Genomic DNA, 17,585 nt, shown 5'->3' on the forward strand with positions numbered 1-17,585 from the left:
GATAACTCCCACAGGAGATTCTGCGTGTAACTTTTTATGCCTACTTTATCTCGAACCCCCGGATAATTCGAACAGTTCCGTCAGTCCAGCTAAGGTTTATTTGACCAAAGTCCACTGCACATGGTTTGGTAAATTAACGTGCAACAACCAGTTCTTACTTCTCAAAAGAGAATTTTAGCTAAGCTTTCAAATGTACGGTCTGCTCCGCTCAGACCGGTATGCACCTCCTTACAATTTGCACACAGCCCGCTCGATCAGCGACAGCGAGTACGCTACTGCGTGCGTACAATGTTTATGTCGAAAAGTAAAACGCTGACCCCATTCCGCGGCCCGGCCAATTGAGTGGAGCGTGACGGTGCATGTATCCACTTGGCATCTTCGTATTGCAACCAAGCTTACTGCGCGCTGCTCGCGTCTCTGTACGAGACGCGTTCATCAAAAACTCGAGCAGTGAGCGACTAATCCAACACCATCAGAATTGGAGGACGCTTAAGCTTCGCCGTTAAGAGTGGAACGCGATAGCATTCAAAGTTCCGTCGCTGCTTATCAGGCTTTTTTCTCGTATATTCAAATTACAATCCAACGTTATCATGTCTGCAGGTTGTAGTTAAGCCGGACTTTACGATTTCTCTGACGGATTTTACTTTGAGAAATTCAATTTTTGTTCACTAACCCCTTGCGCCGCGCGGAGAGCCTGTGTGGTCGGGGTGGTTCTGGATGAATTTCTCCGCCACGGATGCCTCGGACGCCGATGCTTACGTCGAAGCCAACGCCGGATTTTCTGCGGCACGGGGCCGTTAACGCTTTCGCGTTAAAATGCGAAATCAACGCCGTTCTCTGCAACACCTTTCCGTGCGAAACACAAGCGGAGCAGACAGTGAAGCGACGTATGCTAGACTTAACTGTATATACTCCCCTTTACAGTAACTTTAACGTACGCTCTCTTACAGCGCCTCCTCTGCTTTTTTTTAATTAGCGTTTTTGTTTAGATGCGAAGCATCTTATGGCGGGGGCTTTGTTCGTCCCTACCGCGGCGTCCCACACCCCCACAGCGCATGCGCGTCCCCTCCCCTCTCTCTCCTACGCTCCCCTCCCCCTTTCTCTCCTCTAGGAATCCGGAGCAGCGCGCACGACAGGTGGTGCGACAGCTGCATACTCCGCTGGGGGCGCCACGGTAGTTCCGCGGTATGAAAATGATGGAGCGCGCGCGCCTCATTCTCTCTCCTGTGCAGCGCCGCGATGAGCGCTCGGGCCGCTGCCGCGAAACCATCTCCCGCTCAAGTTAACCATTTCCCCGCTGCTTCGCATCCACACATGGTTCCCTTTAGCGGGAGATGGAGTAATATTTAGCGTGTATCGCGTTATAGCCGGTTACCGGTAGCTACCGGACGCAGGTAGCGACATCTTCTGATGCTTCGTCTAACCACCATTTCTTGTAGACACATTTTCATGTTCCACAAGTGCTTTTGTAGAAAAAAAAACATTTAAAAAGGCAGCGTGTTCCCGATTACAATGCTGCCGAATATTTACACAAGAAGCTTAGTAGAATACACAAGGTTACTGTAATAATAGCTGTTCTTTACTGGTTGAGCAGGGGAATGTAAACATGTCCACACTAGAGATTAGTAAGAGGCAATTGATTGGTGAAATAAAAGCAGGGAAACAACATACAAAAACAAATCCCAATAGGGGTGCAGAAAGCTTGGTGATGGAAATTCATGTTTTCTTTCTTTCTTTTGGTGAGAGGTAGGGCATTCAGCAATATAACGAGCTCGGCAGCGCAACCCACTGCCCCGTTACAAAGGAGACGCTCCTAGCATCCATCTATCTATTCATCCATCTATCCATACGTTTACATCTCTGGTACGCGTAAAGTCGCCTCCGGCAACACGGTAATCCGTATATACCAGAATAACGGACCCGCAACCTCTCTAGTGTCTTTGGTTCGCTCGTATATTGCACATTCTATATTTTGTACTTCTGTTGTGCTTTCAAGAAGTACAAGAATGATCACAACTTTAAATTGTCTTTCTGGTTGAATGAATGCTGCCTTTCTAAAGCAAATTGATGAAGGGAAAGGTGTGCTTTTTTGTTTTACAATACTTATCACTTACTTTGCTTTGTTCCAGCTGTTTTCCTCTTAGCATTGCCAACAGAGTCCTTCAGGTCAGTGCAGCGCATATATGCTGTGTGCACAACACTCACAAAGTCATGTCATAATGAATTTTTCTGTTCATTTTTGTGAACGTGAATGTAAGCATACTTCATGCAGCCGTTCAAATGAACATGCCAGTGGTGCCACATTTGTACTCAGTGACGGCACATTACCAGCCGTGGTAGCCCAGTAGCTATGACGTCGACGTTGCTCAGCTTGAGTTAGCGGGTTCGATCCAGGCCACGGCAGCTGCATTTTGATGGAGGTGAAATGTAAAAAACGCTCGTGTGCTTAGATTTAAGTGCACGTTAAAAAACCCCAGGTGGTCAAAGCCCCCACCTACGGCATGCCTCATTATTATATTGTAGTTCCAGCACGCAAAACCACATAATTTAATTGATTTAAACACTATGATACCATAGAGAGATTATAAGTTACTGAAACAGAGGGAAGGACAAAACAGTGGAGTTTGAGATGCCCCACTTCCCACAATTCAGCTGCACTTTTCTTAAACACTTAGGTCATCTCCTTACTTAAATAAATGCTGGGAGATTTTCACAAGCGCAATCTACAGCTCCAGCTATAGAGCTGAATGTTGCCTTTTACAGTGTCCCTTTATGCAGCTCATGTCCAAAACGAGTTAGCACGGCTGACAAAAACAGCAGTAACCAAAAACATAGGAACGGTGGCTCTGTCATTTTATTCGGGCACAGTGTTCTCAAACAAAGTGAAACTTCAAGAACGAGAGATGAAGCACACTGTGTACCTAGCAAACACTGGAGGCTACTTTTTCCATCCGCCCAGCCATCCCTTGACAAAGCCTGTCAAGCCCTGGCCCTTCTTTGTGTCGACAACATCGTCGAGCGATGGAAACTCGATGTGGTTGAGGGCAAGGTCAAAGAACAGCGGTTTGCACGGAATGGGCTCGAATGGCGGCGGAAAGGCGGCAATGTTGGGCTTTGAGGTTGTCAGACTCTTGTCCTCGAGATAAGTGTCCAGGCGGTCTACCAGTAACTGAAAAGCAAGCAGGGCAGTATAGTTAAGAACATTCAGGTACATTGGTGATGATCGCCATACATTCCGGCAATCCAAAACGCCAGCATGTTAATACAATACATCCCTTAACATGCCCACAAGAAAAGCACAGGCCACACAAGAGCATAAGCATTCTAAGGTGGCAGTCTTGGAACTCAGCTCGGATGCAATCATAAGTCTCTGAAACGGCCAGGTTTTTGGGGTGTGTGCGTTTCATTACAGCTAGATTGCTCTGCACACTGCACAAACATGAATGACTTAACCTTTTACTACTCTTCACATCTAGCACTGTGCCAGTAAAGGCATATCTTATCAAAATGCCACTTTACGACTGCCAAATGCAACACTGTGCCCTCATGATAGCTTTTACTGCGAAGTAGTACTGGTATAGTAAAAGAAAACCGAAACCAGGAAAACACAACCCATTTTCCGGAAACTAAGAGTGGTCTGTCAACTAAGATTAAACTACTTGAACAGTTTCTTCTCAAACTTTTATACGCCATCAAGTTGTAACATTTTTGTCCGAACTGCTGCCACCTCGGGGCGTTCCTTTATACAAGTCAATGCATTTCTAATATTGTAGCAAACACTTTGTGAAACGAATTGCGCAAGAGATTGTTGAAAACAACGCAACTGATAGCATGACAAGAGCGCATTCACCGAAAACTAGCTAAAGCAAGCAGAGAATTAATCGAAGTTTATTTCTTGCATGAAGTATACAGTGAAACATGTTAAAATGCATTTGGAGCCCTATCTCAGGGCTAGTTGATATCCAAAACACATTTCTGCACAGGAAGCAAAACAAAAAAGAGAGAGCACATATGCTTAACACTAAGAAGGTACCTTTACATCAGACAAGCTACAGAATACAGTACAGAAAATCTTCACAATGCAGGATGTAAAGCAAGCAAAAGCTAATTTACTAGTAAACGGAGTGCATCAAAGAAAGCATGCAGTGAATGTTACTTTAAACGGAGGAAAGGAGATAATGAAAATACAGTTTCAATGTTTGCAAATTTGCTGCCTGTTTTACTTTTGTGGGTAGAACATCCCACTGGACTACGCCAACGCTTAAAATTCTTTGCTTACCATAAACAGAAAGCTTGATATACACAGTAGACTGCCGTTAATTCGACCCCGGTTAATTTGGTCCCAACCGAAGGTCCTGGCATACACCCATGCATTTCTATGGGCCCAAAGATTTGTTATTTCGATCCTAAAATTGACCTTTGCTGGATAATTCAAGTTTGACCAGTCAACATGCATGCGCCTGACCCCTGTGGTGACCCAAATAGCGATCCCTTTAGTGGCAGTGTCTGTCTCGGAGGAGCTTAGGGGACACTGAATGCATTGAACTCATGTCATCTCCCACTGAAACCTTTTTTCGGCTTGCCCCCAAAAAAGATTTTCAAGAAATAACCGTAGCTCACAATGTCTGATTTGGGTATTTACCTGATTCAACACGCACCTTCCTTTTCTTAAGAAAATTGGGCCAGACATTGCTTGCGTGGTGCAATTGGACACGATACCAAAATTTCCATTGCGCCGTTTGTATGCTTTACCGCAAAGCACGTCTGTACTTCAGCAAAGCAGACTACAAAACCATGCGGTGAAGCTGACTTTAGGAAGCCGGTCGCCATTGTGCAACACATATACCCTTCCCATTTTTATTGCTAAAAATAGGGTGTGCGTTAGTTTCTACTTTGCTGAGAAGCTTTCATGTCATTTCTACGTTAGTGTTCTACTTTGGACAATGGAAAGCGGGTGCACGTTTGATTAGGGGAAATATCAACTGAATCAACTGAACAGCGGTGTGTTGTGGCGTTTCTTCCGCATCTTGTTTAATTCGACCCGTTGGATAATTCTATCAGTTTCGTTGGTCCCGTCAAGGTCAAATTATTGGAAGTGTACTATACGGAGCACTCTAGCTCAAGCCGACCTCTCTGCCTTTCCTTCAATAAAATCTCCCTCTTGATAATCAGTCGAACGCCTTTATCACAAAGTGCTCGGGGCCTCCGACATCATTTGCTATTCAGGTGAATTCGTTGTAAAGGTCACGCACCACACAGCTCACAATAAAACCGGGACAGAATTATTCCTTCGTTATACAGGTCATTTCATTGTAGAGGTGTTCGTTGTAGAGATGCTCGACTGTATACAGAAATTACAGTCGAGTGCAGAGCATCAACTACCCACCTGAACCTCCTTGTTCTCCTCAGGTGTGGGTGCTTCAGCCTCTGATCCGAGAATGCTTTGAGCGTGCACGGAGTACACCTGGCCCTCTAGGATGCCGTCTAGCTCCTTCAACGAAGCCACTGCCTCCTGCACGAGAGATGAGATGTGGTAGCTAGGTTATCAACATTATCATGGTACAGCTTTCGTGACCCCGGTATCATACTGTTCTTGAATTGCAATTATTGCAGCAGCCTTCCACTAATGATTGTCTCATCTTTTTTTTTTTTTTTCCACAGTGAGTACATTGCAGTGAAAACAGCTTGAGGTAAACAAATGGCGATAAAAGGCCACAAGCGATAGCTGAAACATGTTCCAACCAATAAGCAGGCAGGACTTTTGAAATCATGCATGAACATTCTCAGTTCTTTGTCAAACACACATCTCTGATTATATGTATACGGGAGGAATGATGCAGTTGCAAAGAGTCCATGAATGTCAAGCATGTACAGTTGCTTCACGCTGACTGGACTTGCATTGGCATCTGTCGAGTAAAGCCTGAACACACAAAATCCACTTCCTCTCATTGTCACAAGATCCCAAAGCTAGTTCGCACCTGTGTGCAGAAGCTCAACTACACAAGGTCATCATCTACTTCTTATCTTCCAGCTCCTCATTGCTACAGCACCAAAAGCTTGTGATTTTATGCTCTTGAAGAACTTGCGAAACGCACACAAAGAAAGACAGCAACACAAAAAAGGTTAAATGCGCGAAGTGCTTTGTGTGTTTGTCCTTCTCTGCATCTTACCTTCAAAAGCTTTGTGTATTTACACTCTTGATATACCTGCGAGGCACACACAAGTGCAAAGACAGGACACGGAGAAGGACGAACAAACAAGTGTTATGCTTGTTTGTCCTTCTCTGCGGCTGTGCTTCCTTAAGCGAGAAGAATAAGTGGATCTGAGATGCTCGAGTTTTCTGTTAGTCACAACCATATGAAAAAACAAACAATGCCAGAAGACAATGTCTGCTCCCATTGCCCGTTTCTTCATAAGGTGTGTTTTTCTTTGTGTGTGCTTCGCGAGTACGACCTGCCGTACCAACAAGCCCAAGTAATGACAAGCCCAAGCCTTACAGTCATGTGGGCACTGCTTGCAAACGTATGCATGGACTTGCCTTGCTCAGATGAGTGGAGACGGCAAGGGCTTGCTTGACATAGTCGCGACCGCGTCGATACAGCGCCATGGCCTCCGGGTAGCGGCCTGCCGCGGCCAGTGCCTGCCCAATGTGGCGGACCCTGTGCGCCTTGAACAGCAACAGCTCCGCCTGGACCTGCTCCGCAAATTCCGAGCCCTCTTCCACGCCGGGCAGCTGCAGCATCTCGCCCAGGCACTGCAAAAACAGTGGAGAAGGAGGGAACAATTAAGCAAAGAGCGACAGTTATTGCTCTGATGTGATTTACAAAATCAGTGGGCCCTCACTAATGTGTTCCTAGTTAATACGGTTTCTTAACTGATACGGTCGCAGGCAAAAAACATTGAAAATATATTCTCAAGATAGTATAGTAATACTCCTAATAATGCTGCCTTTCTTTTTCACATCTTTTTTGTTTTTTCATTGAAATGTTTCAAAGTTCTATGGACTGTATCGGAATTGTCTGCATGATGTCTGTGCAGCCTTGCACAATGAGGGTAGGTGTTAATGCAAAGGCAAGTTCAATAGCTAATGTAATATAAACCACAAGTGCAGGAAACCCCAGCACCAGTCACCAAAGTGCCCAGTTAACATTTTTGTAACAATTAATACCATATAACTGCAGCATTCATAACCCAGAAGCACACTAGCAAATCTGCTTAAAAGTATGTGTCAAGTTGAAAGATTCACTCAAAGAAACTACTTGGGAAATGCAGACAGCAATCAGAAATGATGCAAATAAGACTGTCACACAAATGGTTGAAGCATAGTTGAGAATCTCTAAATTCCTGAGGCAGCGGATGGTGACTCCCGTGAAAGGACTGCAGAGGACACTGAACAGAGGAAGAAGAGCTTGGAGAAATGAATGATGCCTCGTGTCACCTACTTCAGGGGACTGAGGCACCTTACCTACTACTTCCATTAATTCATATTCCATGGCCATATAACGTGGACACTCTTTAAACGGAACCTCAAGGGACCAGGGAAATTGGTTCCATTTATCAGGAGTTTCGTATTGCATGAATACAAAACCAACCAACCATGAAGATGGTGTTCGTTTAAGCGGCAGTTCCGTTTAAATGGCAGTTCCATTTAAGCGATTTCTATTTAGCAGGATTCCATTGTACTTTTCAAACACATTAGGTAAGCATTGTATTACAGGCAAGGCAAACTGTCCAACTTAATATCAGCCAGGCGTTGCGAACGTTCTTTGTACATGGTCAGGCAGACTCACCTGGACAATAATCTCGTACGGCCGGACGAGGTCCTGGGGCTTCTTGGGGCCCGACTCATTCTCCTCCAGCTGGCGAATGAGCAGCAGGTTTCGCTCGACCGTGGTGCGCTGGCGCAGGTACACTAGGTACGAGTGCAGCAGCTGCAGTGCGGACACCGGGCCCTTGCCCGGAGGACCACCACCTCCTTCGGCCCGCAGGTCTTCACGCAGGAGCTGGTCAGTCAAAGCAGAGAGATCATGTGCTCACGTTTGGGATGCAATACGATGCACGTCGAGTCAGGCTACTGTGATACCCGTCATCCGGGTACCACTCCCTAAAGTTTCCTTTTCTGCCGTTATCGGGAAGCGAGCTCTGGCTGACGTAGGCAGTTCCGTTGGCCAGACTGAACCTCCACCGCTGCTTCCCTCTGTGCCGCAGCGTTCAAGGTTAACACATGACCAGGAAATATAGGAAGCAGAAAGGAGAAGGGTTCACTGCCATTTTTCCCGCATGGTTGAGACGTAGGCACGTACACGCGTGTTCCAGCACAACGCAGAAACGGCAACCTTGCCTTTGATAGGGTGATGTTTCCGCCGTGTCTATTTTTTTTTTTTTCCTTCTTTGCGTGCAGCGTTGAGGGGTCTCTCCTAAGTTTTTGCTCTATGGCGGGATCGGAGCAATGCTGATCGGAGGTGCCGCCGCATGATTTGACGTGCTGCTGAGAGCATTGTCGGAGCACGGTATGTTCGAATTAATCGTTGCAAATGCTTGCACGTTCGAATCACCGGGCATTTTTGCCCATTGCAATACACATAACTTCAACGGGACCACAGCGTCAGTTTGAATTAACCGGAAGTTCGAATTAAGCGTATTCAAATTAACGAGATTTGACTCTATGATGAAGCACTGGAACAATATGTTACCTGTAGGGCGTCCTTGCAGTCAAAAAGCAGCCGCTCGTGCACAGCAATCTTGGCCTCGATGTCAGGCGCCTGCGCCAGCTCGCGGGGAGCCTCCTGTGCGGCCAACAGAAACAGGCGCACCTTCTCGTGCCGCACGGGCACAGTGCGGCCCAGCCACGTCACCTCCGACAGGCTGCTTGCTTGCTTCTCGCGCGCCTGCTCAATCAGGTGCTGCAGAAAAGTGGATGTTGTTTTGTCAGTTACCTTGCCGGCAATTAAAACATGACGACTACATTACTGTATGCTGTCTCGCGGCTTTTCACATTTTATATTTCTCAGTTTGCATCTCTATAAAGGGGGTAGCCACACAGGTGATTAGACCTTTCAGGACAGAGATCGCAGTGAAATCCCTTTCAATATAACGATCTCGTTTTATACCATTTCCCAGTGCCAATGTTCGCAGTCGAGAACACAAAAAAATGATGCAATACTGTTACACTGCATTTTTACCGGTTATTATGTTCACGGAAAATGCTATCTTTTAGCACAAACGTTCAGTACATTGCCAAACTAAGATCGTATAATATGCTTTCCGGGCGCTAAACCCCATGTGAATAAAAAAATGCGCGCAATCAAGAGCAGCATAGGTACCCACCACAGACGCTTTCCCGCAGTGCTCGCCCACCTGTGTAATGTGAAAATGCTGGCACTTATTCAGTTTCCTCTTCTGGTACCGGCAAATCTCCTCGCAGGTCATCACACGTCGCACTCACCGCTATCACTGCCAACCCTATTGGGATAAGCATTTTCACCTATCTGTTTCGCAGCGCGTGTGGAGTACTGCAGTCGGAACCGTACTGGATGCTTTTGATTGGTGATAACCCAAACGTGCCGCTGTTACATGCTGCAGGCGCCGCAAAGTGACTATCATGTTTCGCTCTGGTGGCACTTTATTTCAGCATAACTGCCTGACCACCAGCCTGACTTCGTTTCAGATTACCGTCACAGTCTTTAAACAGTACGCAATAGGTAAACAACAATGCACGTCTTGGGTCGCTTGGTCCCCACCAACGTGCATCGTGCTGCAATGATTCTTTGCTGAGTCAGCGCGTCAAAACTACTCGCCAAAATGCCCGAAGAAGCTGCTGACCTAGGCTGAAGTCGTGCAGCACAAACATTACCTTGCCGAAGCAGCAAAAATGACAATGCGCATCTCGAGCTGCTTGGGCTCTACCAATTCGCCTCGCATCGGCGTCTCGTGCTGCAACGATTCACACAACGTTAAGCATTATGTAGATGTCAACTACAGGTGAGTCTGCCAAATTTTTGGGTGACTTCTGATCGTATGTATTCCCTGGTCAGTAAGTTTTTCTCACACATTTTTTTCTCCATAACGTATGAACAAGGTTTTACTGTAATCGGAGTTCTGCTGAATACCTACTGCTTATTTCTGGACCGAGTAAACTAAGGCAGGTCAACTCACGTCCAGCTCGTTGCCCATGGTAACATTGCCCTGGAGCCGCATGCGCTTCAGGTCCGTGATGGCCGTCTCATCACCGATGTTGTACGCGCAGTAGCGCAGGCTTGGGCTCAGCTCGTCCACCCGCTGCTGGTAGAGGGCACGCGGAACCTCTCCGAGAGCCTGAGCCAACTTCTCGTAGATGGTCTGCGCCTTGCTGAAGCTCTCCATGGCTTCCTGCGGAACAGAGGAGGAACCAAGTTGACGATAGCTATTGCTTACGTCTCACGCATCACAAAAGGCAGTTGCAGTGGCAAACGATTCCTTAAAGAAGTGCTGAAACAATTTTCGAACATGGTGAGAAAACAAACATTCCCGATCTGTAGACAATGGCTATATATTACATTCCATGCAGCAGGCAGCCCACAATTTCGAGCAATAGACTACTTGCTCTCTCCTCTAGCTTTCGAGGACGGCACATTTTTAGTGCAAAGCTTCCTTTGCCTCTTCTCCACCCCACCCCATTTGTGAGTGCTGGCTACTGCTGCCTTGCCAAGTAGACAACAATTTTGGTCAGTGGGCAACTTTGCTACAGAGAAGTAAAGTAAAAAGGCAACAGAAGCAGCCAAGAGTGGAGAAAGATCAAAGTGAGCAAAATGGGACCAGAGCAATAACATCTGCATGATTGCTTTACGTTTTAATAAACATTGCTTTTCACCTGTGTCACTAGTATAATGTTTGCACGAAATTACATTCCATGTGTTCCACTTTGTACAAACATTTCCATTGGTAACGTTACGTATGCATAACACCTGCTTTAACATTTGCACAAACATCAAAAAGGTTCGTTTTATGCCGATTCGTGCAAGAGCGCGGCATCCGTCTTATTTCTTTTTCTGCCTTCGATAACGTCAGCAGTAAATTTACACCAGAAGTGATGGGCCGTAGACAGCAGCCAACGGGCACACGCATGCACGCCGCTCCGGGTTTTCTAGGAAATGGGCAAGTGGCGGTTGCTAAGGCCTGCCATGTCACCACTATTTTGTGGTCCTTGGGAGCCTTTGTAAGTTGCCTTTGTAAGCTGCCAACCTCGAAATGAATAGAGAAGAAAAGATGGAAATAAGTGATAGGCATAGCATTGCCAACAGCACCACCCCAGCTGAAAGGAATCGATGAATTGAGGGTGAACAGGGAAAGTAAACACTGCACTCACCATATTTCTGTTCATAATTGGTCCTTCTAAAAAAATTTTCCAGGAACACAGTACAGTGGAATTGGGTTGATAGAATTCGGGATAATACATTTCTTTTTGTTTACCCGGTAATACGATTTGGTTGGATAATACGTTGTATGATAGGATTTTCAGATGATATGCTTTATTTTCCGGTTCCCGTGAAGATCCTATCAACGAGATTCCACTGTACACTCATTCGAAAAACATTGCACTCATTCCAGCATACAGGTACAGGTTTAAAAAAAGTGTTTCAGGAATTTACCTTAAGATCAGAAAAAAGCACAAGCACCGTATTTTCACAGCTTACTCAACTCTAAATTGATGCACTCGGTCCCGGCATACCACTGTGAATTTTTTGTTTCAGACAAGCCCAATGCAGAGTTATCAGTGGGGTGCAGCTAGCGTCGACATAAAACAACAAGCCTGCCGGGAGACACTGGTTCACATTCTGCTTGGCCAACCCTCAAGTAAAATGGGCATGCAGCATTTTTGTTTGCCTCCATGGTCCATGAGGATGTTACAGAACGAAGTGGTAAACAGCCCTAAATTACACAAAAGTAGAAAGCAAAGCTAAAGTCTGTACTGCTGGCAAATCCAGAACTGCTTGCTCTGTGCTGAAAGAATTGCATTCTTGCTTAAAGGCAGATATTCTTCTAATGCACACTGGAGAGGTTTGCTTGTTGGTATAACTGGCATTCCATTCCATATTCTTGCTTTGTAGTTGGAAAGGAGCTATAGATCAGATTTAAAGCACAGTGAGGCTGGACATAGCGTTGCCCAGGAAAGGTTTACCATTCTTAATTTTCAAAGCACGTTTTTATATAGCCTGTGACAAATGGATTCTATTGAGTAGTTTGACTGCTGTAATTATATTTGGCAGCTTATGCATTACAATAAACAGAACTATGCTCCCCTTATTACAAGCTTTACCACACAAAGCACTGGAACACTGCAGAAACTTCACACTACACTGAGTGTCTAGGTTTAAATCCAGGATTACAGGTGTGGATGGCTGCACATCATTTGAGATTGTCACACTACATGTTGAGTTTGTGTAATAAACATATAGTGTAAACACTAATTGTCAAACAGTTAGTGTGAACACTAATAAGTGTGCGGAACTCTCACCTTCCACTGCTGCAGTTCGGTGTGCAGGGTTCCCTCAAGATAAGCGCAGTAGGCCTGTGCTTCCAGCTTGCAACGAGCATCGCATCGTGTCGATGCTGTACACAGCGCTTCCAAGGCCTGCATTTGAAAACACGTGCGATAGGAAAAAGACTCAGAAATTGTGGCAGTTCTTTAAATGTATTTAAACTGCTTTTCTAAGAGTTTAGTTGCTGTCACTTTTATGCATCGTTGGTGAAGCCAAGTATCAATCTGCTGGGTGTTACAGAAACATATTTAAGGTTTCAACAGAAAATTATTTGGTCATATATTGTGACGAAAGGCATTAACTCTGGTTACTGACAAAGTAAGGCGAAAGGTGAAGGGCTGATGTCCTGAAGCCCTTTTTTTTCCTTCTTAAAAGAAATATAGAGGCATACAATATTTCCAATCAAGGAAGCCATAAGAGTTCAGAAATGTTAATCCTTAACCTTTTGTCTCTTTAACTGCGTTAGTGACAGAAATTGCCCTGTTTGTCACAGAATGTTGACACCGCTCTTTTTTTGATGCTATCTTCAGGAACCTTACTGTTTTCTTGTCCTGTCTGCTAGCACATTACATCTCATTGTAGTTTGTTGTGCACAGTGATGAGGGTACATTGCTCAAGAGAGCATGCTTTGATTGCTTGAATGTCTTAAGAAATCTTCATAAGTTGAGTTCGGTGCCCCCCCCCCCCCCTTCACTATAACAATGTTTACTCAACTAATTACAAGCTCTATTGGCGTATCACTTACCGGGACCATCCGTGAAGTTTGTGTAACACTAGTTCAAAAAAACGTAAGGAACTCCGTGACAGCGTAACACAAGTGGAGAATAATGTGTAAACTTTGTATGCCGAGATAGTGGTTTCCAATGTGGCCGAGCCAAGTGACCGCCCATCGTCAAGCACGTACTCACCTGCGCATGCTTGACAGCCTTACGCAGACGGCCGAACAGGTGGAACCGCTTGCGCGGCTCCGTGTTGGCCTCCTGACGCAGCTGCATGGCATGCGCCCACGCCCGCTCACACTGGACGACGACCATGAGCAGGTAGCGGGCGTCGCCACCCCCGAGGAGCTCGTCCGTCACCTCGCGTCCCTGGTATCGGTGCTTGTTGCCCTGCAGGAAGTGCAGCGACTTGCGCAGACGACGAAGACGTCTGCTACAGTAGCCCCTGAAGAAAAGCAATTGAACTGTGCTGATTGATCGGTTCAAGGATTTAACACTGCCAGGAAAAACTGGGGTTATGAGAAACGCTTTAACGGGAAGCTACTGATTAGTTTTGACTACCTGGGGTTCTTAATCGCACATCTGAAGCATGATACACGAGACATTTTAACATTGCACCTCCATCAGAATGCGGCCTAGAATTGAATCCGCGACAAGCTCAGCAGCAGAATGCCGTAGCAATTGAGCTAAGCCAGTAGGGATTGAACTGTGCTCAGACTTCAGTCGTTTAATTGGGAATGCTAATCTGAGAGATGCAAACTGCAAATGGGTGACAGTATCAGAGATATGCTGTATGGTGAATCCCCACAGTACACTTACACAATGCTTCTGTAACATTTTATATATATATAGTACTACTTTCATGACAGCCACAGTAAATGCTGCTGCTGACGATGATGTGTTGTGTTTAATGGTGCAATGGCCAGATTAGGCCAAAGAGTGCCATACAAGTGGTGATGTGGTGTCAATGATCTGTCAATGAGATGGACAGATGTATTACGATAGGTAGATGTTACTTGGCTGTAAAAGGGCCTAAAAATTAGTCGCTGTAATATGCGTAAAATACACAGGTATTAAAATAATGAACATGAGAGTGAGGTGTAAATGCTGACATGACAGATAAACCAGTGACAGGTAAACTTAGTGCCAATAGTATGACACTGGAGCAAGGAACAAACAGGCAAGCAAAAGAACAAAGTATAGATGCAAGAAAAGGTCAAGGCAACGAACCAATAATTTGCGTAACAGATGTGTCAGTCTGGACAGGTTCTGTGACCCACAACAGTGAGTAGAGATCGAATCCTTTGCGGCATGCATTGGGCCCCACCCAACATGCAAAAATATCCATTCCAGTTGGATGCTGGAGAGTGCCCAATGTGTAGGTGCTTGCGTGCACCGGTTATTTGGGTTGGTAGCACCAGCCTTCGAGAACTTTTTCTAGTAATTGTACCATCAGTGTAAATATCCGAAGCATTAATAGACGATCATGTGTATTCTATAGATACACGTGTACAGCATGGATGTTACTATAATGAAATCACAGCTTGATTGCAGACAAATACAGCCTTGATTTCATGCACCTGATAGGAGGCCTGTGTTTGCTTTGTGAACAAAACAGCTAGCAAAGATTGTGGACCTCTGCAAGTGATAGCTCACCACACTAATAGTGCTTAAGGAAATATACATTTCACCCATCTGCTTGCACAAAAAGCGGGTGGCATTAATGAGTTTCTATTGTGCCAAGCACTCCAAAAGCTTTTAAGGAAAAGACAATGCCAAACAAGATTTCTTTGGTTAATGCTTATAATGTTGTGCTTTACATGCTTAATTGCCTGTCTTCAACAAGAAAAAAGAAGAAACATAGGCGGAGCCTGTGCTCAGGACCAATGCTTCAACACAACAATGTTATTATTATTATTATTATTGGCATTCACAAGAAATGTATGTACCTAAGAACCTGTAATAAAGGCTATTATTATTATTATTATTATTATTATTATTATTATTAGCCATTATTAGCAGAATCTTTAGCGAGAGCATCAAAGAGCATTGTGGTATGTGAGCATGAGGGCAAAATGGGGAGAGAGAGTTGAGAAAGTCCATCAAAACCGGTGTAATGAGTTGGAGTTCGCATAACTCCTTACACCACCTCTGAGAACCTGGTTGGATCATATTACTCTGACCCACAGGTAGCTGAGCCTACACCTTAAAAATAGTTTTACATCCTTTGAGGCTTATCTTGTCCCCAAACAATAATCTTGTATGCGTTTTCTTCCTTTAATACACTGCGCTTACTATACTTTCCTCTAAGGAACACTGTTGTATGTGCACACCGTTCGTGACCTGAAAGTACCGGGACTGCAGCGTTGCAGAAAAGGAGGTGAACAAAAGATGGATGATGATTATTGTTTGGGGACAAGGTAAGCTTCAAGGGTGCATATTTTTTTTAGAGCGCATGTTAACCTCCTCAGTGACATCCAATTACTGTTGCCTTCTAGAGGAGTTGTAGATTTGTCTAAACAATGGTGATAGACAACGATTATTTGGATAGTCCACCATTATTTCTGCCAGCCATCTTCCTGTTTCTGTCGGTCCCCCCTGTACTCAACAAACTACACAGAAAGCTTCTTATTTGACAAGTTCAGCAACAAAGAACATAGTACAAATGCAGTACCTGTAACGCTGGTAGTCTCCATGCCTGAGCCCATGCTTCTGCTGAGCATCCTTTATTACCTGCAGGACTGCAACACAAAGGCTAAGGAAAGTTGCATTTCTCAAGTTTTCAAGGCAGTACTTGTCTAGTCTCCCACTGCTCCATCCCGCCACTATGGAGCATCTAACAGCATAGCAACAGCAAACATTGTGTTGACACAAGACGAGATGTCCCTGTTGAACATGCAGTTAAATACTCAGCAATAAGGCCCAGTACTAGGAACCACGTGTTTGGGAGATTAAGGTTACATATGAAAGCAAAAGCATGCATGCGTATGAGACATTAAGAGACAGGGCCTGCAGCTGGAGCTGCACAATACGTAGTTTCCAGCAGGTACATATGGCAGAGCAAGCACTAGCCAGCAAAGTTGCTACCTCTGTCCCAAGAGTGATGTATGTCTCCGATGAGCCAAGAGCACCAGGCGAAGTCAGTGAGCAGTCTCTTATTGTGCGGAGCAAGGCTCACTAAGTATCGCTACAACGACCTATTTCTTTTTTTATATGCATGAACATTTCTGGCATTACAGTAACAGTGCAACAATCTGACATGCAGCCTCTGCTGTCCCTGTAACCTTACGGACATCAGAAATTGTGCAGAGGTATCGCGACTAGCGCCACTGTTAACAGCCGTGGCAGATTTTACACATGCTTCGGCTTAGTAAAATGAGCTTGTTAGCACGATGCCAACGGGCACTGCATACTTGCTATCGGCGTAAAGTAAGTACGATTGCTATAAGGTGAAACCTCTGGCAAATAATTCCGAGAAGACGATCACGACGGTGCCTCGATATTTGAATGCCGGTTATTGCGAAAGTAGTAGTCGCGGAATTATATATGGTGTAAAAAAAAATAAGGTCTGTTAAGCGCAGATGTGAAGGCCTCCAAGTGCAAATTTATCGCGTTGTAAACCGTTTTCGGAAGCGACATAGAACACAATCGATCCATTCGCCCGTCTGGGGATACCAGAGTCTGCGATCGAAAACGGTACAGACGGCAAATTGGCGGCGTTCTGGCATCGTACACCGAAGGCATCGGGAATCGATGCCCTTTATCCGAAACTGCACTCACGCCGGGTAATCCATCACTACGGCAACATATGGCCTGCACAGCGCGCCGAAAGCACGCGCCGTTCGACGTGCAAGTTCCAGGTCGGTTTCTTAACTACCTCCATCCAGTGAGCACGCGAAAAGGCGGTGATCCGACTAACGTTATCACCGGCACACAATCTTCAGATTTAAGCCGCTAATTCCGTGCCACGTTGAGGTTTCACTGGTGCGACGCCTGTCATGTCGGGAAAGCCGGCGTTCAAGGATACTTTCGAGGGTCAATACGGTCTTGGGAGGCTCCTCTGTGGGCTTGGTCTCGCTGGCCTGGTCCCCCGGTGCCTTTTCGACTTCGGCGGGCATTGTGTCGGCGCTTCTAAAACTTCAGGACCGAACAAAACTTGCCGTATTTTTGCACGCACACAGAAACACTGACGAGGAAGTGGAGCGGCCTGTATAACCTGGCAGCACTGTCGCATCGAGCGCACCAAAGCGCACGAGGACATCACAGAGGGTTTTCGAATGATCGGCTTAGTTTGTAAATCACCCGCTAGGTGAAGGTAGTTGCCAGATAATCATTACGTTAAAAGAAT

General features: G+C 45.5%; 1 protein-coding gene across 2 annotated transcripts; it reads right to left on the minus strand.

Annotated features, from left to right (window-relative positions):
* Positions 1-1,861: 1,861 nt before the first annotated feature.
* On the minus strand, positions 1,862-17,480 carry LOC119452923 (signal recognition particle subunit SRP68). 2 transcript variants are annotated; one of them, XM_049667401.1, is made up of 11 exons: positions 17,265-17,480; positions 15,912-15,978; positions 13,427-13,682; positions 12,494-12,610; positions 10,156-10,368; positions 8,694-8,903; positions 7,791-8,003; positions 6,539-6,754; positions 5,387-5,512; positions 2,922-3,169; positions 1,862-2,404 (listed from the first exon to the last, which is right to left on the minus strand). In XM_049667401.1, the coding sequence occupies exons 1-10, from the start codon at positions 17,353-17,355 to the stop codon at positions 2,939-2,941; spliced, it is 1,740 nt and encodes a 579-aa protein (XP_049523358.1). In that variant the 5' UTR covers positions 17,356-17,480; the 3' UTR covers positions 1,862-2,404; positions 2,922-2,938. The 2 variants fall into 2 exon arrangements, with proteins under 2 accessions (XP_049523358.1, XP_037570811.1); XM_037714883.2 differs by lacking the exon at positions 1,862-2,404 and having other exon boundaries at positions 2,837-3,169.
* Between the last annotated feature and the right edge of the window lie 105 nt (positions 17,481-17,585).

Source organism: Dermacentor silvarum, chromosome 5 (assembly GCF_013339745.2).
Source record: "Dermacentor silvarum isolate Dsil-2018 chromosome 5, BIME_Dsil_1.4, whole genome shotgun sequence".
Taxonomy (NCBI): domain Eukaryota; kingdom Metazoa; phylum Arthropoda; class Arachnida; order Ixodida; family Ixodidae; genus Dermacentor; species Dermacentor silvarum.

What these genes read in the sequence shown, in the direction of transcription:
- LOC119452923 (XM_049667401.1), bottom strand. Translation starts at nt 17,355, where the DNA reads ATGCCCGCCGAAGTCGAAAAGGCACCGGGGGACCAGGCCAGCGAGACC. An exon ending in GACCGTATTGACCCTCGAAA is followed by an intron (nt 15,979 to 17,264) that starts GTATCCTTGAAC and finishes TTTGTGTTGCAG; the next exon opens with TCCTGCAGGTAATAAAGGAT. An exon ending in AGGAGAACAAGGAGGTTCAG is followed by an intron (nt 3,170 to 5,386) that starts GTGGGTAGTTGA and finishes CTTGCTTTTCAG; the next exon opens with TTACTGGTAGACCGCCTGGA.